Below are 27626 nucleotides of genomic sequence, written 5' to 3'. Positions count from 1 at the left end.
TCTAAATCTTATAATTTCTGATTATAATCGAACTACCTGTTATATTCCTAATGCAGAAAGAAGCATACATATACAGAGAAAAACATTTTCTAAATTACAGGGAAAGTTACACAGACATGGGGGCATTATTTCAGACTCAGTTATAGCAAGTTTTTGAGCTAACCTATGTACATAAAGCATTATATTCTCCCCAGCTAGCTTCTTAAAAGGATGAACAGGTTTCCAGAACTCCGTTAATTCTAACAAGAAATCCATACAGGATTCACTTGCCTTCCTGCACATTCAAGATTATTTCCTTCACGAATCTTTTTCCTCCTCTTCTGAACTAGTCTTCCCAGCTAAATTCAGATTTTAAATAAGCAGTGAGAATAGTTGGTTTCCCAAGTGAATAATCAACTACTTACACTTTTATCCCAGTCTCAGCTGTCCTAGTTGGTTTGCAGGTACTCATGCAGCAATTGCCAATGAATTGGTTATATCCTCACTTCCTCTAACAGTGTACAACCCTGAAAAACCGAAGAATTACCTCCTTCTGTCTTTCGCAGTGCTTTTAAACTGGTGGTGGGAGGGGCGGAAAGTCTCCCTATCTCGTTGTGTTAGGAAAGAGAAAATTCCCATCAAAAGTGACTCACCGACATTAATCATATATATACCAGATTGAAAGGCACTCAGAACATGAGGACTGAATCCCATTCTCAGTTAAGCAAATTAGAAGCAAATTGCTCAGCACTGTCGTATTATTTTAACTGCCATATCTGTACAATTTTGCACAATGGAGCTGATGAATATGAATTTATTGTTTCTAGTATTGAACTCTTAGAGAGTGCTTCTGAATCTTTCAGAAGAACAAACAGTGAGTAACGTGCAGCTCCTGTTATTCTGAAATAGATAAATAGCAATGCAAAGATTTTTCTATATAAGATGCTTACTTCACTTACCACCTGTTTTATGCATTAGAATAAATATCCTTATTGAGTAACCAAGCAGATGCATAACAGAATCTTCAGCAAACAAGTTACACTGCAGCTTGCAATACTGAAGCTTGTTTCCTAATGACTGGGAATACCATGCATTATTTTTTATTATTCAATAACACTAAATCCAAGTAAAAAATTTAAAGGGTACTGTTTAGATTCAAGACTATTCCTACAGTTAAATGTTGAGGATAAGAGGATTAAAGAAAAAGAGAAAAATAAAATGACTTTACAATCATCTCTTGAAATGTAGCTTGAGAATGAGAGGATTTGTTTTCTTACTGAGAAAAAAAACAACTGTAAGTAATTTTAGGAATATACACACCCTATTGAATCTACAAATCAGGGATTTTTCCCATTCATACTATGCATGCAATAATGCTGTATATTCTTCACAAATTGGACACAGACTTTTGCCTCTCTGGTGTTTTTGCTGATGTTTTTAACTTCACCTGATATTAACCTTCCAGCTCCCACAGGACTACACTCACAACTACACTCACAACTACATATGAAGCATATTCTATTAGCAATAAAAACAGCATAATTATAAAAAAGTGAACAATACTCTTATTTTTCAGGGTAGTATTCCAATACACAACAACTAGATTATGATCTGTCATGTTCCTGTAAATTCAGGATAAGTTTAGCGTTGCTCGAACTAGCTCAAATCTTGGCATAGAAGAAACCAAGGTCTCACCACAATACAGCACTTGAGCTACTGCTGAGTTAATGATTTCTATTGACATTTAATTATAGCGTGTTTCCTGAAGCTAAGGCACAGCTTTAGCATAAGCAGGGCTACTCTGAGTAAGAGAATTAGCCCGTTCAAATCAACACTCATCTGACAAATAGCTTTAATATGTAGCAATGTGTAACACGGAAAAATGGCTGTGGATGTAAATTTAGTTCCTTACTATGAGTTTACACAACCCAGAAAAAAAATACCATTTTAAATAATAAAAATACTTAAGTGCATCCTACTTCAGTTTCGCAAACATAAGAGCAAAATAGTCAAATTTCCTTCTGAGCAAATGTTTCAGTATCAGAGACCTGGACAAAATTGGTGTTTGCTATACTTAATGCATTTCTGCATCTCTACAGGAAATGCTTGTGTGACTTCATAAATCAGACTGTTCTAGTTCCTCATTCAACAAAAGAGCTTGCTGCTTTGGAGACACAGCATGAGCTGCTTCTGGTGGTCCCCTTTCCAAATCTTGTAAGTAAGACTCCAGAAACGAGCAAAATAATAATCTTGCTCTCTATGGCAGCTGACATGAAGTATGTATTTTCACACAAACATTGTGCCTCAAAATTGTCTTACAAATATTCACTTGGTGAAGCTCTTTGAGGTGGGTTGCTGATGAGGTCCCATCCCTCAAAACCCAACCAAACCAAACCACAAACAGTGGCTTGAGCTGGTCATCCCAAAACTGAGGTACCCAAAACCAATACTCACTGCTGAGAAACTTGGCTTTGCCTTTACATCATTCAAGATGATAATTCAGAAAGCTGAATCCCCAAAGTGACTTTGATGCCACATTTAAATGATCCCTAGTCAGTAAGACAAATTAAATAATAAGAAAAAAACCTAACAAATAACAACAAAAATAAACAAACAAAGAAACAAGTGAACAAGTTGAAGCTACTCAGTAGGATGTGGTTGCTACAGCACCCTAGTATAGGAAGCAGCACCCCATAAGCTTCTCTCCCTGTTGTATATGCACAGGAAGACAACCTTGTCTACCGGAAGCTCACATCAACCCTTCAGTAGATAGTTAGCAGGTATAATACCACAGTCATTTGTTTTACCTTCACACTTACCAATTTTCTCATATTGTTCCTGAAGGCATTTATTTTGCAGGTGCAATCACTACTTAGTAAAGCCACAAACACATTCTGATTTTTGGTGACTTGACTTTTTCCACAGTAATTAGTTTGTTTTGGTTTTGTTTGTTTGTTTTACATATTTAAAATGAAGCACTCCATAAAAAGTGCTAGAGTTGCTGTTTTCCCTGAAGAATAGGTCTATTTTCTCTGGATAAAGATTTTGCATAGCAAAAAACAAGGAAGACTGGTGATAGAGGGGTAATTGCTATTGACGGGCTTAATGCCATGTTGCCATAATTAAGTGAATAAGAGGGTGCAAGACCTCGAAAAAGTCACATTAATGGTGTGAAAAAGTTCAGACTAAGAAATACCAGTGTGGTTGTTCAAGCAGATCCTGTAAAAAGAAAATCAGAAGAAGGTAAACCTTCTTGTTCAATTTAAAGAGCATGAAGAATGAATAGGCTTGATTTTATTTTAAAAATGAGCTTCTCTGCTCTTTTCTGTGCTAAGTGTTAGAAATCAAATGGGAATTACAACATTTATGTGACTAGTTAAGACAAATCAGCTATGACTAGTTTGTGGCAATATATGTAGCATATTGAATCCACAGAGAGCAGAGGGAACCCACCCATGTTCCTGCGAAGTCCCTAGCTCTCAGCAATTGCTCCAATTTGCATGTGGAAAGGCAAAGGCAAAGAGTTTGGGTTAGATGCCTAAAAGGGGCTGATTATAGGCTTTTAAATTTAGGCCACTTAAGCCTACACAGGCTTTCCAAAAGGCTGTATGCTTACAGGACAGAGAGGTATGCATGCTGTAATTCAGGAACATGGAAATAGGCGTCTCTTTTATAGAAGAGCCTGATGGCCACAACAGATGTAGGAATACATTTGGGGTGTGTGTGTGTGTAGGTTTAAGACAGATGAGGAGGCCTCCTGTCTCAGAGTGTTCTTTAATCTAGTGTCTTGTAGCTTTTCCAAGAAACTGGAGTTTGAACCGCCTGCCAGGTCACACCGGAGAATGGTGAACCTGAGTTTTCTGGGTCTCAAGTGGCTCTGCCTGGCACGCTGGCAGGCCTCTGCTATGGCACCTGCTTTTTCCTTTCCATTGCACTCTGAGGTTAGGCACACAGTCAAGGCTACATATTGCCCTCCAGAAAATGCCAAGTATTTGAAAAGGCTGCGTTATGGCTTTGCAGTTTGACGCCTCCCTCCCTATTTCAATTTAGTCCCAAAGGTCAAAAGAGAACCATTTGCAGAGGCAGAAGTCCATCACCAACCTCTTGTGGAGCCCACTCAATGACTGAGTGCACAGTTCAAAACTCAGGGCTTTTTCCTTTGTCTTCTCCACATCTTACAGCAACGTTTATGACATGGGTTGAAATCTGTGTGAAGGTTTTCATGCTAGATTTTAAGTATGTTTCTATACTCCTGTGACTCTGATTCCTTTTCGTCGTTTGCTTAGACGTGTACTTAGGTAATGCACGCTATAAATAAAACAGATGCCTTTGAAGAAGGACTCAAATGCTCAGGAAGCCCTTTGCAGTTTGAGGTTCACTCTGTTTCCTCTTCAGCTTAATCTAACATGTTGGCTTGTTAGAAGATGTATGGCGCTTCAGATATTTTCTATTAGTCCTACAAAGATGATTTCACTTCCATTTAAACTAAAAAGACTTTTCACTCATATTATCTGGACTTTCTCATCGATCAGAGAACAAGTCATAAATTGGTAATGTATTAATATGAACAAAATCAGAAAGAGGATGATCTAAACACAAATACGAATAATCAGGAATAACAAGTTCATCTAAATAGAAAACTCAAATTGACTCGGAGATAAGAGAAATGTTGGCAAATTCAGTAAGATTCTATCTTTCACATTTTTAATTCATTTCTGTCCTTGTTATGCACACTGAAACATATGCTTGGCTTTGTGTCTGCTTAACTATAGCAGGGTCTCAGAAAATTATGTTGGTAAATAGGAATAATGACCAATCTTGGTTCTAATAAAACATGGAAGAAACACATGAAGGATCATGAATTGCAGAAGTGTGTGCTGAAAGCCTGAAAGGAACAAGTCACAGGCAACTAATGAGTACCCAATATGATATTGACTAGGAAAGCAAAGTCAGAGTCTGATGGCTATGAAGGAAAAGAAGAAAATGTAAACAAAGAGACCAAAGAAAGAAACAGGCAACAAGGAAGAAAAAACTGAAGGCATTAGAAACTAAAGAGTGCTGAAATGAGCGATCAGATGAAGGCAGGCAGGAGGGGTGGGGGGAGTCAAAGAGAGCACAAAGAGTAACGAATAATTAAAAAAAATGTACTATTGAAAGAGTAAGAACATACACAAAACTTAGCAGCATGTCAAATTTTAATTATCTTTTCAATTACTAATTAGACCTTCCCACTGATTCAATGAAATTACATACTTTCAAAAGTTTTGATGTTACTTTTTTTTTTCTCCCCATGATCTGCTCATCACAAAGGAAAATCATAATCCCTAGGAGCAGAATGGGACATTTGCTCTAAGATAATCTCTACTCCTTAAAATTACAGGAACCCTGATCCAACTTCTATCTTTCGTTTATAAAGAAAGTGGTAGAAATTTCAGTGACAGCAACGGAGTAGAATTTTACACGTGTTCACAGCAAATAAGCCTCTCTGAAAAAAATAACCTAATCTAAAATGGAAATTATCTTTATTAATTTCAGATATCCTTGATTGGAATAATTGCTTCTCCGCCCACACAAGAATCAAGGAGAATGCAATCAGCAGGCATTAGCAGGCACACAGCCACATGATGCACACCAGTGCTACCTGCTACATGCAGAAGTTCTGTGCATACTTATTTGAAACATCTCTGTTTCTTCCTACTAGCTTTACTGGACTGATTTCCTATTACTCAAATGCAGGCACGGTTGGCCCAGTGTCAGTGTTATCACCTGAACACCACTTTCTCTCCTTCCCTGAGGAAAAGAGCGTGGGTACAGAAAGGCTAGGAGGAAACCCAGGCATTTCCCTCGCATCCTTGTAAGCGGCAGGGATGGTTTTAGCAGGACAGAGCTGCTAATGCTAGGGCCTGCACCAATGTGTGAAGGAAGATACCTGGCACTCTGCTCCTGCTCCTTTAGGCACAGCATGGGGGGGATGCTCTGATTGCTCTCTGCAGGCTACAGAGGAAAAGCCCTTGGTACACCCGCTGCTTATGCTTTGAACCATGTGTGCTAAATCTTAAAAAGATACTAAAAAGAGGTGTATTGGCCATAGGAACAGTTACTCATTTCTGTCTTAGTGATTTTACTAAAGGTACCTCAACAGCTAGTTATCCATTTCAGGCAGAATCTTCAGTCTTTTAGCTCAGATTCAGTGGGATCACAGAGAAATCAAGTACATCAAAAACTGGCCTGCTGCCAACACTGAGCCTTTGACAAGATTCAAGCTGTAGACACTGGTGCTTACCAGGAGTAATCTAGGAAGGCATCCTTTTCCTCCCTTCGACCCACCCCCCCCTTTAATTTTAATAGTTAGGAATAATTATTTCAACAATTCTTAATGTTTAACTAGGAAAGAAGAAAGTAGGTGTAATCTGTACAGATAATCTAGCATTAAATATAAATGTCATTGCAGAACAGCTGTTGTTACATATTACAGATAATTAATATTATTCTGAAGATGAACAAAATTGAATTACATCGATACCGTATGTCCATGGATCTCTGATAAATTAAACATACCTATTCACAGCTCTGTGAGAACAGAATGTTTTCCTGTATATTGTAGCAGCTCTCCAAATGCACCAAAGCAAACAGAGAGAGATTAATTGTTGTTCTCTAAAAAAGCCAAGTCTGAAAGAGACACACACCAAATGGGTTCGAATCTCAGGCAAAATGCTCGGGGTACCTAAAGTTTTGCTGGAAACAAGAGGAAAGTTCAAAGGCAAGCAAATTTCCATTTTTGCAATAGAAAGGAAAGCAGTGAGAAAATCCATCTCGTGCATTAATCTTGACATTCCCCACAAGTGACTCAGGCCAGCAGAAGAAAACATTCCCACTATCTGATGAGAAGGACGTCATGTTTCCCACACGGAACCATGGAGAAAAGCCCGAGCAGAGCTGTTTTTACTACTTTCATCCTGAGGAGTCTGTTTGCAGTTCCTTCAGCTGCTCGGAGTCTCCAACGGCAAAGAAAAATACTTTCCATTTACAAATAAAAGTTAAACTAACCCTCACATATTTAATTAGCGTAAGTCAGAGCATTCATAAACGATTTCCTTATGACTTATTTATTATGGTAATCCTTCATAAAAGCATCTTAGAACCATGAGCAGCAGCAACATAGGAGAAAAACTAGTATTTCCATAGCAATACATGTTAATACACTTAAGATATGCATACTTTACATGGTGACAAGCGTAAAAAAATCCATTCAACAAAGAAGTGTAGAAAATACTTGGGTAAGCTGGAGGAGAAAGCAAGCTCAGAAAGCCACCTGCAGCAACTGAACTTTGATAGTTGCTCATGTCCGAGCCAACCAGCTTCTTTTTCAATTAAAATCCAATTCTTTCAGGAAAGCTGAGTGCATGCGATACTCATTAACTTCGGTAAAAGCCAACGCATTCAGCAACTGGGAAAAAATAAGTTTCAAGTGTCAGGTTTGCAAGAAGGAAGGTCAGTCCTGACATTTCACTCTTAAGTACTCAACTTTCGCAAGCGAACCTACGGCATCCCACCGGGAAGTACAAGAACTAAGCGGAGTTACATCTGCTGCTGGTGCTTGCCGGCTGGTTTCAGCAGCTGCTTGCTCAGCACGCTGATGATTGTGAAAGCCGTCAGCTGTGAGTGTCCTAACCCACATTATTTCACAGCTAAATGACTAAAACCATTGAGAAGAGGCTCGTATCATGCCAGCTCTCTGCCTGTGCCCCTTATCAGGATACAAGGGCCAACGCGGAAATTGCGAAATTTGGACAAGCACGCAGGAGGCTGGCTGCGGCAGAGCTGTGTGTTCAGGGTGCTTGCCCAGGAGGTGAGGTGCTCCTCAGCATCACGGCCACGCACAACATCCCACCCCGCTCTCCCAGCCGCCACTGTAATGCCTACGCAGCCACGAGCTCCTTGTCCTGCCCCATGACAGTACCAAATAGCTCCTGACCTTCCGGACGAGAAGGATGAAGAGAAACCTGACTGCCCTTCTCCCATGAAGTCCACCTGTACCTCCAGAAGGGTGGGAGGAACAGTGCGAGTGCTGCTGAGACAAGTGGGACATCGGAAACAGGTGGAGTCTGCCCAAACTACTGGGATGCATCCTAAACCCGTGACAAACATCTGAGGATGGCTGGTTTATTCACAATCATGGATTCATTCCACAGTAGACTTCAGGAGGGTTTCAAGGCAAGCAACTAAGCACTGACATAGTACTTAGTGTCTTCGTAAAACACATAAGGGACAGCAGAAGATCCAAAAATGCCAGTAATAAAAACCACAAAGCAAGTTAAAAAGCCCTTAACCACAATGCAGGATTTGAAAAAAAACCCTAACCTTAACCACTCACAAAATAAGAAGGAATCAATATGAAACAACTAAATAAAACAGAACACTTATGGTAAGCAACAGATTGCAATTTATTCATCTTAAAAGTACTTCCCAATGCAGTTACTCAGCTGATTTTTTTTTTTATTAATGTGACATGAAATTTGAATTAAGAACAATTTTTCTCTTTTTATTTATACACATGGGAACCATTTACAATTCAAGTGTGATTTTTCACTCTATGCCTGGATGACATTTACCAGTTTAAGCTGAATAGCTTTTCTGTACCAGTTTAGGTCTTTCAACTAATTGCTTTTTCACAACATAATGTATTGAGAAAGGACTGGAATTACTGAATATAATTGTATTGGCAACCATGAAAGACAAATTATCAAGTGCAAATATTTCAAGTTTTTAAAGTCAAGTCTCCCTGTTATGAACTCATTTCCAACTTTCTTCCACTTTGCTTTATTAAATATTTTACTATTTTCTACTGGAACAGAAGTGTTGTACAAGGATATAAAATATTCTTTAAGTGTTTTCCTTCTCTCTCCTTATCTTGCATATTACATCACTCACCCCACTTCACAGTTCAGCTGAAAAGTTGCAATTAAAAAAAAAGTAGAGGCAAAATAAGTTAAAAGAACACCACCATAGAATATGCAATGCTTTGCAATTTCAAAGAAACAAGTTTTTCCACTTCTCACACTATGGTGATATAAATAGATGGAATTTAATTTATTAACAAATTTTCCCATCAATCTCCAGTATCTCACTGTGGCTTACAAAATCCTTAATCATGTCTTTTTTTTTTTTTTGCTTGCTGTTGAATTTGGCACAGACAAGGATGAAGCGTCTCCAAGCCATGACCTATTAGAAGCTTTCAAAGAAAACAAGAAAAATAACTTTTTAAAAAGTGACTTGTCTGGAAAACACAGACACTTATATGAAAAAAATAAAAAAAGTTTTACTTAAATTTATTTTTTAATAAACTTTAGATAAGTGCTTATCTTAACCTGTCCAGAGATTACCAAGAAAATAGGATGAAAGAGTGTGAAGAGAAAGAATAACATATCAGCTACCTTAATTGGACTGATGAGTTTCCAAGAATATTTTAAAAATGAATGCCTCTGGAAAACATGTCTATTACAGGGTTTAAAATATATAAAAGACTATTATAGCTATTTCAAGAGAGAATACAGCCCAGGAAAGTTTCTCTCATGTTCTTCTAACAAAGTTATAAACTCCAATAACTTCATTTCCCTTCTATTACCTGGTGCTCAATAAATCCACCAAAAAAAAAAAAAAATGGCCACATAGGTATCCATATAAATTCATTTGGTCCGCATTTTTTTCTTTCACTCTGCATACAAGCTAATATGAATATTTACTAACTTTCCATAAGCACTACTCATAAATATATGGCACATTGATGTGAACTTGAGGAAGGATTACAGAAAACTTCATAAAGATATGTACTTATTTCACTAACGTCTGACAGCTTCACTATTAATGAAAGAAGATATCCAGCAACAGGAATCTTAAACTTAGCTAACCTTCACCCAGCAGGGCAGAAATGGTAGATCTTTGTTTAGCTTGGAGTGACTGCTGTTCTAATGCTTTAGAGAATCCCAGCCTTACCACCTCTCAAAGTCACTTGCATGCATCATCTAGCAAAACAATAATAAAGAAGGCTGTTGATCTTTAATAACTGAAGAAAATAAACTGATGCCAGACATTTTTTGCTCAGTTAAAAAAAAAAAAAAAAAGAAACTCAAACTACTGAGAAGTGGTGTGCTACAACAAGCCAGACAGTAAAAGAAAAGGGAGAATACCCAATTCTCCTTACATGTTACATTATCCTTGGGATGGGAGAGTCCACCTTAGTTTAAAGAAGTCCAATATACGGTGAGTTCAGACAACTGAAAATTAAGATTCGTCATAATTCTTTCTATAAAGTTAACAATTGTTATTTTTTGGATCCATATTTTAAACAATAAACTAGAATATTTATAATTTTAAATGTCAAATAAGCAATCCTTATAAGGCTGCACATCTTACAGCAAAAGCTTTTTAAAAGAGGTCTTTAGGTATATTTCACGCTATAGGTTTGATTAGTAAAATACTGAAAACTTAAGACTAGAAATACTCTAGTGAAGCCTGTGGTACTACACACACTGAGTTCAGTCCCACAGAATTTTATCTTAATCTTTACTGCTGATAGTCCAAAACCGCTTATGTAACTACTTCCACGGTAGATAAAGATGAACAATATAACCCACAACCTTTATCACCATAACGAACCATTATGCACTTTTTCCATTCAATCAAGATAGACTCCTTGATCTACAAAATCTCATGGTCATCTATGAAAACATGACCCATTTGCTCCACTGCTTATTCGGGGATCTTCTCAGGCATCGTCTGACCTGCTCCTCATTGATCTTGTCCCTTTCCTTGAAAATTTCCTTGAAAAACTTCTCTTCTAATCCACCTAATCTGCCTGGATGGGCTCTACATTCTCCTCTCCCAGTTTCCTCCTTTTATTCTTCTTGATTCTCTCTGACATGCTTTCCTTTTTCTTCCTCACTTCTTCTACACCCATACTAGATACTAGCAATATACTAACAGAAAGGGACAATAACTTTGAAATCACATACATTAACCTCTCAACTAACCCCCCAAGTACATTGCTTTCCCCGATTTTACTCTTCTTACAAAATAGCATTCAGTAAGTGTTGTCTGATTTCTTCTTAGCTTGAAATAAGTGTAGACAAGACAGCTACTGGAGCATTGCCACAGGGTAAGCTCTGTGGTAAGACTGCAGCTGAGAAGCCTATGTTCACACTGCATTCCCCACAGTGAATATGAAACAGTTCACCCTTGATTTTTCACGTATCATGGAGCAAGAGCATTTGTAATAGACGGTAACTACTTAACAGCTGATTTGCAGCAAACTAACATTTGGGTTTGTTTCATTGCAACTTTCTCACATTTCAAAAATGTAAATTCTTCAGGAAAAGCAGTTTTTCTCACTGTCACTTACCTACCAGGGATCTTCATAGTCAAATTTTCTATCGCTCTTAACTGCTTTACATAGCCAGATAAATGTAAAGGAATGATATTGTAAGTGACAACCACAATTTTTACATTACATGTTCTCCTGAATTTTCCATTACACATCCATGATATTACATAACAAAATCTTCTGAGACAGAGTCTGTGAAACCTCTCAAAGAGCCTTGTTTGTGTTTTTTTAACCTTGTGCAATCTTCCTTGTCTGATAGCTGCTTTTTTTTTTTAAATGAAGGAGACTAAAAATTAAATAGTTTTGCCTCATTGTAAACAATGTGACAGAGATGCACTGTAAGTAGATCAGAGCAACTAAAAGTTTAATCCCTTTTCTCCTAGGGTTCTCCCTTAATTTGAGGCTTCAGAAGTTATATGGCATGTCAGAAAAAAAAAAAACCCTCTCTCTGACTGTGTGTATTCTGGGAAATTAGAGCAGTGCCCTGTCTTTGAATAAATCTTTACCTTTTCAATCTGCACAGTTCTTGGTATCTTTTCAGCTATACACACACAGAGTAATGTGACTTTACCATAACAGCTGGCTTGACTATCATAAATAATTGACGAGAGTTAAATAAACTCCTTGGAACAGAAAGTTCAGGATGACATGGAGACTCCCCACAACTACCCCACCTGGCAGCAAGACGACTTCGCCCTCAGATACCACAGCAGCTGCTAGTCCCCATAGCCCAGAAGGTCCATGAGAAAATTCCGAGGTAGCAGTTCAAGTAAATATTTTGAATGTCGCATTCACAAGGAACATAACTGGGCAGTTGGGTGCATGATCGTAATTAAAGTTATTCTGAAGAGATGCAAGTTTTATTAAAGGAAACGCTTTCTTCTTCCCTGTCCATGAAAACTCCATGACTAATATGTAGCCAAATTTTCACAATTGTTCTCTCATTTCTCAAGTCGCTGAGCAACAAGCACATCTTTAAAGTCAGGCAGAAGACAAACAATTTACAAAGCACTTCTGACATTGCTGGCCTAAATAAGCTAGTGGTCATCTCTCAGCTCTCCTCAACCTGTATCAAAGGAGGTCGCCCGAATTTCTCTTGAGCAAGAGAAACAGCTTTCAGACTGAGTCCTTCTCGCTCTTGTCTCTCAGCTCATTCCCCACTTCCCATTTGCCCTTACATACCACATGCTGCCATTTTCTCCGCATACCAAGTCTCATCTTCCCTTTAAATCCAAAACACCGGGAAATCAGCCCTCTAGCCTCTTGCTTGTGTAGGATGCCCCTGACTCTACCTCTTTTGAAACATCTCCCCTCGTATCTCGCCAAGTGCGGCAGACTGCATGTCCTAGCTTTCACATCGGGCCAGGTGAGAGGAGACTGTGGGCCTGAGGGGAATGGGTCATCAACGGTTCCTCTCAAAGATGGTTAAGCAACACACATTTCTAGCACTAAACTCAATCCACATAGCTTCCCTGTGTGTGCATTCACCAGGCCCAGGGAGATAATAAGGCTGAGACAGAACAACTTCTGGTTTGGGAGGCTGTCTGGAGGAGGATTAAACAGCTAGGACAGAGCTTACTCTTGCTGCTGGGCTTCTGCCAACACAAAGGAATGGGATGAAAGGGTCTGACCTCTGAAACTTGCCTGAGGATTAAATGAGCTTCTTAACATTGTGTACGAATGTAACTGTTTTGATTGTGGTTTACTGTCCTACTACACTCTAATAAAAGTTTTTCTCTCAGCATAAACCAATTACATCAACAGCCCTACATATCCTGGGAGCGCATGAACACTTCCTGCATGAGTTTCTCCTCGGTGTGACACTGAGCTGTCACACAGCCTCCTCTTCTTACCGAGGGAAAATAATCCTCCTTGGCCCACGGGCAGGTCAGGCACGTGCTGCTCACCCCAGATAGATTCTTGCTGGACACCACCAGGTCAATATACACAGAAACATTTCTTATTACACATAAAAACTCAGTACAGCAAGGATCCTTCAGATAAGTTGTTCTAAGATCTGATCTCAAAAACTTATTTTCTTTCCTGACGTGACTGTTCTCAGTGATATCTTCTCAAAGTCCCATGTAAAGTGGACAAAGGGTGGGCTCCAACAACTTTACTATAGAAAACTTGGATGTGTGAGATGGTAAAAGTTGCTTTGCAGCTTCTAAGAATATTGTGAGCAATGGAGAATCAGAAGCAGATACTGTAATACTGCCTGACAGAAAATACATCACAGATAGTGATAGTCTCTGTCGTCATTTAAGATAATCTCTGTACCCAGGGTCACAAATACGTCAAAAACAAAAAACATCCTTCCTTTTCAGAACAACCCTGCAGTTTGTTACCCTAACAAAAATGTATATTGCCATAGTACACTTATAATGGGCTCCTATCATGCTGGGTCCAGCCTCAAAAATTTATCATCAAGAAATTACTCCTCCAATCCTTATTATAGGCAAGCAATATGCAAGTAGAGTGACACGTATTTGGGCATTTATCACACATATAAAGAACACTGCTACCCCTCAAAATGCCCCATGCCTTAATTCTCAACATTACCAGGGAAGAAGTGATTCTTAAAGCAGCATCTGAATTAAAAATAAAATAAAAAATGTAGCAACTTCTGCCATCTAGATGATTTAATTGCCATATCTTAGAATAGCCTTTCTTTCACATACTAATGCATGGAGTCCAGTCCTGTTAGTTATAAATACACCCAACGTAAGAATAATCACATACATTGCCAGAGTAAAGAGGCTTTTGTGCCTGTGGCAAATCAGCCTTGGTCACCTTGACTGAGACACTGAGCGAACAGCTGGGAAAAGAGAGTTATAAAGTCTTCTGTAGGGAGACAATTGTGGAGTTGATAGGTCACCATTAATATCAATTTCATTCTTCTGGTGAAAAGGTGGGCTCTAGAACACAGCCGCTGGCTCTAGGCAGCAGTCCCACAAGGGACAGACCACGGATCCTCCTCATTCCAAATTCAAAAAGGGCAGTGGTACTGCAACAAATCAGCCTCAGTGAACTTCTGCATATACAGTGGGATACTTGCGTTTAGTAGTGAACATTTCATTCTATAACAAACCACTAATGCCTCCCCAAACATTAACAATGTGACAAGGCTAGCTACTGATAGTTGACTAGAAACTCATTCTTTCCCAAATGGAAAGCTCATCATTAAGTCCTAGCTCTTAAGATTAAATAAGAGATCAGGTTAACGTGTAGGGAGAACCACATGAGCAGAGTTCTCCATCCTATGAGTGAAGACAACTTCCTGAAAGGTATTCTGCACATTCGGTGAGCACTAAGCGACAGAAACAAATGCAGACAAACGCTAAGTAAATATTTAAGCTACTGAGGCTACTGCCTCAGCTATGAAGAACATCTCTGTGCTCTTCCAAGGATCTTGCAAGGAGCCAGAGATGTCAAGAGCTGTCCTGAACTCCAGAAGAGCTAAGGGGCCAGAGGACTATAAAAGAGGAAGATAGCAAGGTATCCAAGGGCCTAATATTTTAACAGTAACAAGAAATGTGAAGCCTGCTCATCAGAAACAACCCTCCCTCACACACTGGACAGCAACAGGGAAAACCTTGCAGTAGGAACAGAAACTTTGAAAGGGGAACAAGAATGAAATTATTCTCCTCCAAAACGTCCTTATTTCATATATCTATATATTTATGACCAGGCTTCACACACAGGTACTTAGCTCAGTCCAGTTCTCATACAGACTCCTCTGTAGAGGACTAATGAGTGCTAGGAGTTCAGTCCAACAACTTTGTGAACGTTACGTAAGCCTAATACTGCTCAGCCTAAGTAGAAACTCCCACTGTTGGGAAACAGAGTCCCCTAAATCATTAATCTTTCTACATCAGCATATACAGCACTGGCACATTCCTTTCTCTTGTGCATTTCCACAGGCATACATTCACAGCCCAGAACAGGGCTACAAAGAGATGATAAAGCACCTCAGCCTATAAAACAGAGAGGATCTGGCTAATAGGCTGGTTCTGAGGAACATCCAAGATGAGAGGGGAAAAAAAGAAAAAAAAAAGGGGACTTTCCCCTTTTCTGCTGAAAGGCTCAACACTCTGCTCCTTCTTCACTTTCACTGAGTGGCAGTGGTTAGTCCAGTTGGTTTTATCTCAGCTACTTTAGGTACACAACTCATCACAGTAGTCTGTGGTTAGGAGACACTACCAGTTTTACTTGTGAACTTACTACCAATATAAACACTTTCTAAATCTCATTTTGGTCCAAAAAGCATGTGGAGTTCAATCTGCTAGTTTCCAGAAGTTATTAAATATTTATAATTCTAAGTGCATAAACTTGGAAATTTCTTTTTTCCAATTCCTTATCCAGTTGCTACTGTGTTAGACCACCTATTGATAAATAGCAAGAGGCAAGTTTAACTCTTCACTATTTTGGTGAACATTTGAAGCAAAACAAGAAATCATTTGGGTCTTTGCATTGACCAAACTCAGGACAACATGCATTTTTCAGGACTCCAGTACCATTGTAAGCCTAAAAATGACCAAATCTTTTAAATGCTGTTTAAGTGCTGCTATGAGATAAAACTATCTGCTGGAAGCAAGTAAGGGGGAAAAAATACACAGGACTTGTGTATTTATTTAATCACTTTGGCTCCAAATAGTGTAGTAATATTAGCTGTTTTTATAATTGATAAAAGGTTGTACAACTGGAACAATAACTGAATTGTTCTTGACATCTTTCACTTCAAGCTTGAGTTTCAGGGCTTCAGTACTTTTAAGCATCCACCTATTAAAGCAATTAACTATTTAATGTATTAGCATTATATGGATAATAGAAGTTTTGCTTACTGAGAAGAAGAAAAGCATTGACTGGAATAACAGGAGTATAATTTTGATAGTCTTTTGCATTTAGGAAGGCAGAAATGCATCTTTGCAGCCAATTGAAAGAAATATTTAATGCTGTTTTAAAAGCATCGCGATGAAAAGTTGCAAAGAAAATGTTGGAAACAACCTTTGATTTCCTTGCTTTTGTTTCAGAACATTAATCCAGTTTGATAAAGATTTCACAAGATGTCTTTTACGTCTGCATGCAGGATTCCTTGGCCTTGAAACATGCATAAAGTTTTTCAGCTCCCTTTATTTCATAAACATGAAATACATTGTGTTGAGCTGAAATCTAGCACAACTAAAAAAGGGAGCTAGGAGTAGATAGAGCTACGGAGTCTGCTCCTGAATCTTACTCATTTTTGGTGTTTTACAAACCAAATTTTATAATTATTTTTTTTCCATTTCCTTAATATGAGTGAAAGATCCACACTTTAAAGAGAAAACACTTGCACCTATAAACCCTTACACTGAATTTTGATAATGAGACCCATTCTCTCTGTGTCAAAACAGTTTGGATACCAGCTCACTTCTTGGCATCAGGTAACGCATGAATCCAGCCAGGATAAAAACAGCTCAGTTCAGGACAAGGCTTATTCTTATCCACATCACATGCACAATCTCAGTCCACAGTACCAACTTCAACCCTGGGACCATGCTTTCTAGCAGATCACTGCAGTTATGTCAAGTAATCAACATGAGGCCTACAAGCCAGCCACAGATGCCAAATGGTACATAAGTTAATGGGTTATGCAGATTGCCTATAGTCCTTAGGACCTTTGTACAAAGGTCCTTCCCCCTCTACTCAGCCTGGGTGAGACACATCTGCAGTGATGGGGCCAGTTATGGGCTCCCTTATACAAGAGAGACCAGCAAAGGGCCATGAAGATGATTAATGGACTGAAGCATCTCATACAAGGGCAGGCTGAGAGACAGAGAAAAGAAGGCTCAGTGGTTCTTATCAACATGCAGAAATACCTGGTGCAGGGAAGTACAGACAGAGCCAAACTCTTCTCACTGGACACCAGTGAGAAGACAAGAGGCAATGGGCACAGACTGAAACACCTGGAATTCTTTTTTTTTTTTTTTTTAAAAAAAAAACAACTGAGGGTTATCAAACACTGGAACAGGTTGCCCAAAAGGACTATGGACTTTCCACCACTGAAGATAACCAAAACCCAACTAGACACAGCACTGAGCAACCTGCTGCAGCATACCCTGCTCTGAGCAGGAGACTGGACTATGCAATCTCCAGAGTTGCCTTTAAAAACAAAGTAAACAAACAAACAAAAAAAGACACAGCAAAAAAACAATACCACAAATAAATAAATGAAAAAAAGATCTCCCAATGTTTTTCTGATACAAGTCATATTAGACAGTACGTTTAAAACTGGCAGGGACGCACATAGAGAAATGTGATTATTAAGCTGACAGTGCCATTCATTGAAGCTTATCAGTAGACTTGAGCAAGTTATTACTTTCATTCTCCACCCTTTCCAGAGGAAGGAAAAACTATTTTAAAACCATAAAACTTCTGCTGTCAGATAAACAGCAACTTTTATCTACAGTAGCTTACCATCCTGCTGAGAAAAATGTAAGTGGCAAAATATCATTTAGAAAACAAATTAGTATATCGTGCTATTTTCCCCAAATGATTTTAGAGGGTATTAACATGCTAATTAGAACATTGCTGAAATAAAAAGTACCTATCAAGATAAAAAAGTACACCCAATAGAATATTCAAAGTTATTATGAAAACAAATTTCTTTATAATGCAAACTGATAGCACACACTTTTTCTTTATGCAACTTAAAGTGTGCTGGCTGCACACTCATACTTCATCTATATGTGGCCAATGAAAATCACTGCCAAAAGCAAGAAATCTCCTTTAGGGTACCAAAAAAAAAAAAAGTGTAATAAAAACATTTGCCTGAGTAACTCATTACCAAACCATTCAAGAAATTAATAAGCTAATTTCAATTTAAAATAAATCCATCAAATTTAGGTTTTATTTTACTATTTTATGCCAATGTTGGGGCTGACTCAAAATAACTTCAATTCAAATCTGAATGTGAAGTTGCCTGAAACTGTGGCTAGGGAAGGAATCCAAGGAAACAGTTCTGGTCTTTTACTGCAAATCAAAGAAAACAATTCTCAAAATAAAAACTGACATTTTCTGAAGTCACAAAACAATAAAGATAAGGAAGACCATTACTTTCTATGAGTAGCTTATGCTAATCTCGCTGCCTCGAAATTCCTCCAGAGCACAGTGGTAATTTTCCTTTGGAGTTGAGGGGCAACTCCATTTGAAACCCACAAATATTGGCACCTATCTGACCCCAAAACTCAACTGGGAACAGCACTGCCCAAATCAAGTCTCTGGCCTTGTCCTCTTACCAGGATACGTTTGTATGAAAGTTTTGTTACAACTCAAGGTCTCCTGACTATGTTCTCCTGCAGAAAGGGTTTTATATTTGCTGAAATGGTGAACTGTGTACTCAACTGCATGTTGTACGCTACTTTCATTCATGCCAGAACAGCATCACCTGTTGAGTTAAAGGAGGCTTATTCATTGTCAAAGAGAAGACAACATGAAAAGATGGCATGAATCTGTCTTCAGCCAGCCTCATGTCCCTTACTAACTGAGGTAAAGAGGATGAACTCAAGTTTGGAAAGCATTTATCCAAAGCTGGATTTAGTTGCATCCTGTACTGTCTGCACACTTGTGCCACATTAATAATTGTTACTAATAAAACACTGTGGAAATCCTATAAAATAGCTAAGGTTGTTCTACCCTCCATGTCATGATGATTACAAATGAAGTCAATGCACAGTTAAACAGCACTGAAAGTCTAGTAATAAAGCCATTTCCAGAGGTCAAATGAGACAGACACCTGAGAATGCTTAAGTGGTGCTGGAGCATCTGACAGCCCAGCAATGTCTGGAGAGAGGGGGAAAAAAAAATCCAAAGACTTCTTCAGTTGATGCCAGTGAGAGAAGAAACAACTCCCATTTGTGTTAAAGGGATTAGGATCAGTGCTTTGCAGACAGACATACACTCCGAGCCACACAGAAACCAAATATGTTTTAAAAGTTCCACATGTAACAGGAGCAATGCCAAAAATTTTATCAGGATAGAATTTACTGCATTACATTCACTCATAGCCAGATCACAGCTCACAGCCTGATACCTCTGCTGCAAAGCAGCCTCAGCTAAGCCAAGGCCATTCCAGAGGAGTTTCACAGATGAGAAGATGCATTAAGAGATTTTAATGTTTTGCGATAAAGCCTAAATTGATAAAGTTTAGAATAGGAAAAAAAGAAAACAAGACTGTCGTATCAGATCACAAAGCCACACAACTCTTGTCCATCAACCCAACGCACATTTTATACCAGAGCCATCCATGGATCAGGACTGGTGTTGGCCCCAGTGCCAGCCAGCCAAGCACAGTGCCTGCTGGAAGGGAAGCGAGGCATGATTTGGAAGCCAATTATTGAGTGTTTTTAAAACCCTCTTCAGATCCTTCTCTAACAGCCTGGCTCGCCTATGGCTGTACAATAGGATTACACAACATACTCCCCAACATTCTGAACCAATGTTAAGGCAAAGAAGCTGTGAAATTCATCAAACCTCTGGCTAATTTCCATGGAGCATTGCACTTCTGCTGCCATTTCTGGTTTCTTTTTCATTCCAGTGCTTCACCTATCATTTAATTCACTTATTTAATGATTTATATAGCACCTATATCCTTAGCTATTAGCTATGCTTCTCATATATAGCCTTAAAAGGACTTGTTTAGGTTCGCAGGGTGAGGGGGTTCCTTCTGAATGCACTATGTCAAGGTTGTTAGAAGCCAGCAGTTCCTGATCTCCCAATCCATTTTTAAGTGACAAATTATGAAAACAGTCCACATGCTCTTTCTCAATAAATTCAGTTTTATGATATTCCTTGCAGCAAGTGAGAGAATCTGCATTTTGGTGAGAAACATTATGTGAAGTATTCTATAATTTTCACTTTAAAAGGATGCAAGAATCACTAGCTCCTTACAAACTTGACATATTCAGCACGCACACACAAAAATTTAAACAAGTCCTTTTAAGGCTGCATAGCTTCTGCCTTTAAAAAAAAAAAAAACAACTCAGATATTTGCTGGACTGGGTTGCTAGCACTTCCCAGGGCTCTTCTCTGTCCCTGTACAAGAATCAAACTACACTCTGCACTCATACACATGGGGACAAAAGCCCATCCCACTCCTCACCAGAGGGGAAGGGATGACTGGGGGGACATTTCTTCCACTCTGCAGAAACTTTTAAATTTAAAAAAAAGTGCCTTATAAATGGTGTGTGGGGAAAAAAAAAGTGGGGAAAATAGAATTGGACTAGTGATTGCACTAAAATTACAAGCTATTTTTTGTCCCAGTGACACTAAAGCTCATTCATTTTATTTAATGCACTTAACTACCAAACTTTGTTTGCGTAAGTTCCACATTTCCTGCCCTCATAACATCGATATACTTTAAAGCCCAGAAGACCAATTGCTACATAGGATTTTACGTCTCAAAGTGATCTGCACACATTGTAAATACACTCCACTCAATAGAAAAGTATAGAGATGAAAATATATATTTTTTTCTCCAGTTTTTATGTCCTCCAGCACATTTTGTCTCCATGGATACACAAGGCTCTATTTTTCATTTACTCAGAGAGAAATAGGAGCCTTTGAACAGATAGATATACACAATGCTAGTAGTCCTTACATGCAGAAACCACAGTGCAAATCTTTTAAATCTAAAATTATTCTGTGAAAACCAATGCTTTTTGCGGACCCCACCAGTTTTGGCTGGAATAGATGTTTTTTATTCCAGATAACATTTGTGATGAGAGAACATGAGAAGGACTCATGCAGAACAGGATGGAGAGCACAGTCTGACGGAGAGGTTATCCAGAAACTACCCTGCTTCCAGAGCAGAAGCCTAACTTCTAACCTGAGTTTATTTATGCCTAGCTTATGATTCATTCATTGCCATTGCTGTGCTTTGGCTGAAAAAAAGTGTTCTTTCTTTTTCTTTCTTTTCTGTTTATTCCGTTGATGTATTCACTGACAATAATCACACCCTCCTCATCTTTCCTTTTGCTAGGCGAAGCGAAGTTACTCCCTTCCAGTCCTCAAGATCACAGTACCTCTATTTCCGTAAATGTTTTCTTACAGTTCCTCCAGACATGAATTTATCTTTCTGAACATGGGGCTTTAGAAATGTACTCAGATCCCCCATGACACTGTAGCAGTGCCCTAAGCAATGGTATAAACATTTCCCTTCCTTTACTGAAAATCTGACACCTGATATACCCTCCAAGGCCTGTGTTGAGAAAAGAACAAAACACACACACTTCTCAGAAATGCAACAACCATTAAAGACAACCATCAAAATATTCCGGTACTACATGGCTATGGTAAAATTGTGCTTCGTTTTTCTCTCATCTTCCATTATTCATTGTCTTTAATAATGACTTTCTTTTTCAAAAGCCTTTCACACAACTGATGTCAGAATAATCTACAGGTGCCTGAGACACACTTTTGCTTCTTCTCAATGCTCAGAACTGTATTTGGTATTCTTCAGTCGTATGTGAGCAGCTCTGTAATGACTGATCTATCAAACAGCATTGAGATTAGATTTTAAATTGTGTGTCAGACCCTTACTGTATTTTGAGATGATGTATAATGACACAACCGACCAATATTTGCAGAGAGAAATAATGTATTTTAGAAGAATAATCAATATACTTAAGGGAAAGAATTCATACACAGGACTTCTGACTTCGTGGTATTCTATAGTCATGTAGGGATGGATATCATAGTTCTCAAGATCCAGGAAGATCACACACGTAAGTTTTATAATAAATCAAAGATTCTATTTTTCCAGGCACTCACTTATACAAGTTACCTTGGTTTTAGTATAGCACTTCCAACATAACTACTCGTATTGAGAGTGGAGGTAGAAAACATGTCTAGTTTTGAGGCCATATCTAGATTGTTTTTAAGGTATACTACACCTTACCACATCTTCAAGGCACTGTGGCTTCATCTCAGTCTTTGTTCGTTTGCTTACTTTATTTTTAAATATGAGGAGCCTCTTTTATTTGTATCAGTTTCCTCTGTAAAGAACTCAGCCTGACTTTTGATAACTGTTACAGAAGCCTTTCACCTTCAAGCCAGAACTTGTTTTGCAGCATCTCTACTTACCCTTTATTCTCAAAGGGTTAATCCTACATTTACACCTCCAATAAGACATTTTCTCTATGGTTCAGACAGTTTGGGGACTTTGCTTTATTTATTTATTTATTAAAGTCTCCCCCATGTTTCACTCCCTTATCTCTTTAGCTTAGTTAATTAAATTGATTATTCCCTTAACTTCTGCTAAGTGTTTTGTTCACTCTTCTATTTGAAATGAATTAAATGGTGAGCATTTATTCCAGGACTGTTTTCACAGACAGCTCTTCTACAAGGTCATTCCTATGTACAAAAGCTAAGCCTGAAACAGAGTAATCTTTTCATTCAATAACTATTAGGAGAAGAAATATGTAGACTATTACATCCAGAAATATCTACCATTATTAATAGTATCTTCTCCAAGAAATAAAAGTTTCCCATCCACATGTATCTCCCAGTAGTATTTCCTTCCCTAGTGACATAAAGGCTTTTAGACCAAGTCTGAACTTGGCATTAGGACTTCAGAGCAGACGCCTAACACCATCCCACTGCACCTGATGTCTTAGCATCACAGAATATCATGAGTTGGAAGGGACACAACAAGGATCATCAAATTAATTGGCACCACACAGGACTACCTAAAAATTAAACCTGTCCTGGAATTATGTAGAACATTAGAGAATAACTGGGTCTTTGCTCCACATGATCAACTATAAGGCCTTCCAGGCCCCTAGGAAGTGGGATAATCTCACCACCTCCATGCCATTTGGGTACCTCATGAACAGGTTGGGAAGCACAGTGAAAATTGTTGTTTTATGTCATGCAGAATTCATTCAGAATCCATTTTTAGAGTACTCCCTAATGACAGAAAACTTGAAAACTTCAGCAACTTCACCAAGGTTTTTAAAGACTTCTTCAGTTTGTGGCTAATTATCTGACAATTTTGTCAGGGAGATCCAATCAATCTAACAGATGATTCTTATCTACTGAAGACAGATACATACAGATGGACAAAGTCTGAAGTCTTAATCTTGATTTGGCGTTTCAGAAACACCTCTTACCTTTGTAGTGTAACAAATGCAGCTGTAAGGAATCTCAGTACAGTTATATTTATTAACACTTTGCATGAGTCACTATTTCAAATTGCCTTATGCTCTACTTAAAACCATATTGCCATTCATTTCCTTTGAACATTTTGCTAAGTGCTCCTAAAACTTTAAAGCCTTGGGGAAAAAGATGTAGGAGAGAGCCGGAACACTTACACTTTCAACAATGAGGCATACAAAGATCTGTTCCTCTTCTTCCCCATTCAGATTCATGAAATGCAAAAACCACCAACAAACCAACCTTTTACTTAATGTAACATCATCCTTAAAATTTTACAAGTATAAATTCCATTTCCCACAGAAAATGCAACATATCCCCGGTGAGTGCACACAGCACCAAGGGCAATGGCATAGAACAAAGATAATGATTTAAAGTCTCAACTGCAGCCACGTAAGAGAGCAATAAAGCCAATACAAATGGATAATGTATGCAATTTTTGAATTAACTCAGTTTGCAACAGATTTTCTTTAAATAGCATGTACTGTTCTGTGCCTCTTTAATCCTAATTTTTTTCCTTTTATCAAGTTTGGCAAAACAGAAAGCATAGCACCAGCGAAGCACATGAATTAGGGAGAGGAAGGGGACTGAAGTTTGCTTTATTTCCTATATATGAGCTGCTCGCACCAGGAGTTTCGCAGCCTCTGGCCCCTGCCAGTGGGACTGGTGCAGGGGCAGGGAGGTGCCGCGGAGCAGGAGGGTGCTCAAGCTGCAGCCCCCTCCAGACACAACAGCAACAGGATCTCCTCTGCTGAACCCATCATTCTCACTCATCAACACTTTCCCCTTTTCCTTTCTTTTTTCCTGCTAGGCTCAGGCTCCATTTATAGCTGGGTCAGGGAGAGAGTGGGACCGAGGACAACTCGTCATTGACTTCAGGCCGCGATAGGTGCTCCCGCCACCCTGCTCTCCCAGGCAGTCCCTTGTTTCCACTACACATGAAGCCCACACCTGAATAAAGCCACAAGAAGGAGGCAGAGGCACAGGATAAAGATGTCCATCACAGCAAAGAGCAAGCTTCATGTCTTCAGCCAAAACAAATTGATGGGGGAAAACTTGGGTTAAATATCAGGGCAGCAAAAGTGTAGCTTAAGCTAAAAGATCATGTTGCCCCAAGAATATATTCAGGCTGATAGAAAAGATGACTATCAGTCATGGAGTTCTGGAAGAGTCATCCAGCTGAAGGAGTAAATTGAAGACAAGCTACTTCTGAGGCAGAGCTCAACATGTTTATGTAACGGATTATGCACTGCTCTTTGCATCAGTAAGGGGCAGGAATCCATGGCCCAGGAGTCCCCTCCCCCCCAGTCTCACATTCCTAGATATTGGTCAAATGGAATTTTGCTAAACTTTCCAAATGTTTTCCTTCCAAAGAAATCACTTTCAGGCTTTGAGTAAGTACGAAGAATTTCAGCCTCAAAGACCAATGCTCTTTATATAAGACACTATTACATCAAAACAGAATGAATAGGCGTCTTTGAAACCTTTGGGAAAAGGATCAGGCCCCTAATTTGCCAAACATGAGTAATAATTGCACTCGCTTGTTTCCAGAGCCCTTTTACTGTTTGCTATTGCCATCCTTTCTGAGGATGAACCAGATTCTCAGGGGAGCAATAATTAATAGACTCAGTCAAGAGATCATTTCCTCTGGTCCCTCTGCAGTGCTAAACAGCCTAAGTCTCCAGGAAATAGAGTAAAGTGCGAGCAGTAAAAAGAATGTAAGTCTGCTGCAACCAGGAGGGAGATATGTATTGAAGCAACGGGTGACGTGAACGTTAAAAGAAACTCAAGAAAAAGCTACTCTCCTCCCTACTCCTGTACAGTTTTCCTCAATGCTCAAGTTATTAAGATTGGAAGTACATGTTTCAGTGGTCGTTTTAGAAGAAGTAACTTACATACATTTATAAGGGTATAAGCCGAAGAGAACTGTTCATGAGCCAGAAACCACCAAATACCCCCAATACATATAAAAACATGGGGACTAAGAAGTGGCCTGTAGGATCATGGCTGGCTCTCCCCATCACAACATCAAGTGGCAGGCACAGTTTTGGTCTTGTAGCAGGGAAGATGCACAAAAGCATTAGAAGAAGGCACTAGAAAACAGGCTGTCAAAATAATTACATGACCTGAAACCTTCTGAATAAATCATTTTCATGCATCAGATCCAGCCTACATGCTGTAAAAGGGGCATCCTTCTTCTACAAGCATAGCTGTGAGCAGAAATGCATCAATGTTATTATCATAAGTTACTTGCTTTATTTATATCTTAATTTTTATTTTTTTTTAATCCACAAAGGTATATTTTTCATTCACAGAACTCATGCAATTACTTCTGCTGCTATCAAAACTGCAAGTTTTTCATCATTTTTGTTGAAAGACAGAAGTTACCACTGAAAAGAGAAGAGATTTAAGGAGCAGTATTTTAGGAATAGAATTGGCCAAAACTCACAGGTGAGCTGCCAGTATAACAAACACTGAAAATAGTGCCACAGCTGGAAGTCACCACTATGTCAAGGAATCCAACCTTGCATTAGAATGCAGCAAGGAGCTCTCGTGTTTACAAAACACAAGAAATCCCCATAAAGAGAACGTTTCCAAACAGATAGCCAAATGCAATTTCAGCAAGTTAACTTAAGTATCTTCTAGCAAAAGAGACAAGCTTTCTGTTACACCCTCAAGACACAAACACGTGATTGATCCCCTCTCCTTCCTGAGTGGTGGCTATGCCGCTGACATTATTTAAAGACCAACGAGAATGGGGTGCCTGGTCATCTTGTTGACAACCTCAAGTGAAACACTACCAACGGAGAAATAACAGAACAGCATATGCAAACACAATACTAAAATGCACACAAATATGTAACCAACACATTGTAATATATATATATATACACACACGAAAGACATAAGACAGACACTTGTGATTATGAGGTTCTCTTTTCCTAAATCAATTTCTTCTTCCGAGCGTGGCTCCTGGCTAAAGCGGTGGGAAGGTAGGTCTGCCTTCTGGCTTGGCCTTCGCTCACGTGGCTGTGTCAACAGGCATGTTTATAAGCCAGGAAAATTTATGAGAACTTCTAACTCAATCTCTGAGCGCTGTTCTTCAGTAACACTGAGAGAACAAAGCTGCAGCTGAAGCCGGGAGCTAGCAGCCTCCAGGACTAATGAAAACAAAGCCACTGGTCATTAGTTGAGAAGTCTGTTGAAAGGACTCTGGATTCACCAGCTACTCACAAGTGGACTGGATATCTTTCAGCCCTTTTTTGCGTCTCAGCAGAGCTTCTCTACAATGAAGGCATTACACCAGCCCAGAACGCGCACCAAGCAGTGGCGCAGGGCAGCCGAAGAGCTGGTGGTCCTGCAGCAACTGGCATAACTATAACAGGGTAACAGGCAAAAAGAGACATTTGTTTTCCTAATTTTGCTTCAACCACAGATACTCTGAGGACATTAAGAGAAAGCTCGCATAAAATTAACTTTGTGTGATCGACACAATCAAAAATGCCTGTTTCTTACCTGCAAAAATGCCTGTTTTCTTACCTGCTTATTTGGAGCCCGATGGAGAAACTGCACTTTGCAGTTCAACATTTGTCTAAATACCTAAATACATACTGTAATGAGTCAGAGCATGTGTTGTTGCCTTCCTCTGGTCACCCTGCTTAAGTTGCACTCACACGTACTTTAAAATGGATCCACAAAGATAGCTAGAGGCGAGTTCAGGTGGAATCAGAGAGCGAGTATGAATAGCAAGACATTAATTCCTCATAATTCCATTAACTGCAGGTACTTATCCCAGAATAAATGAGACCTCCTCTTCTGTCCCTTGCTTTTGCATGCTTAATAGATCACCATCAATCCTACTCATTTAACAGAAATGTTAATAGTATTACCTACCAGTTGAAAAAAAGTTTCACAACAGAAAACAGCAAGATGAGTCACCGAAACAAGATGACTTGCTAAAACCAAGGACATACACACTTCCAATGCTGTTACCTCTGAATGTACAAAAACACATTAAGCACTACAAAGAAAGCTAAGAACAAGTTCTGCTTCAAGAGATCATGTTTGTTTTTTT

At 38.9% G+C, this 27626-nt stretch overlaps 1 protein-coding gene across 6 annotated transcripts in view; it reads right to left on the bottom strand.

Moving 5' to 3' along the window:
* Window positions 1-27626, bottom strand: part of ARHGAP6 (Rho GTPase activating protein 6) — a 325242-nt gene that overhangs the window by 123465 nt on the left and 174151 nt on the right. The window contains exon 1 of one of the 6 annotated variants that reach the window (XM_080556510.1): window positions 405-27065. The exons of the other annotated variants lie outside the window; for them this stretch is intronic. Within the exon in view, the coding sequence (XP_080412636.1) occupies window positions 405-451 (47 nt within the window). The 5' untranslated portion in view covers window positions 452-27065. Of the gene's footprint in view, window positions 1-404; window positions 27066-27626 lie in introns of those variants that run through there. 6 annotated transcript variants of the gene reach the window in all.

Source organism: Anser brachyrhynchus, assembly GCF_964034855.1.
Source record: "Anser brachyrhynchus genome assembly, chromosome: 1".
Lineage (NCBI taxonomy): Eukaryota > Metazoa > Chordata > Aves > Anseriformes > Anatidae > Anser > Anser brachyrhynchus.
This window is presented reverse-complemented; position numbering and strand designations above follow the sequence as displayed.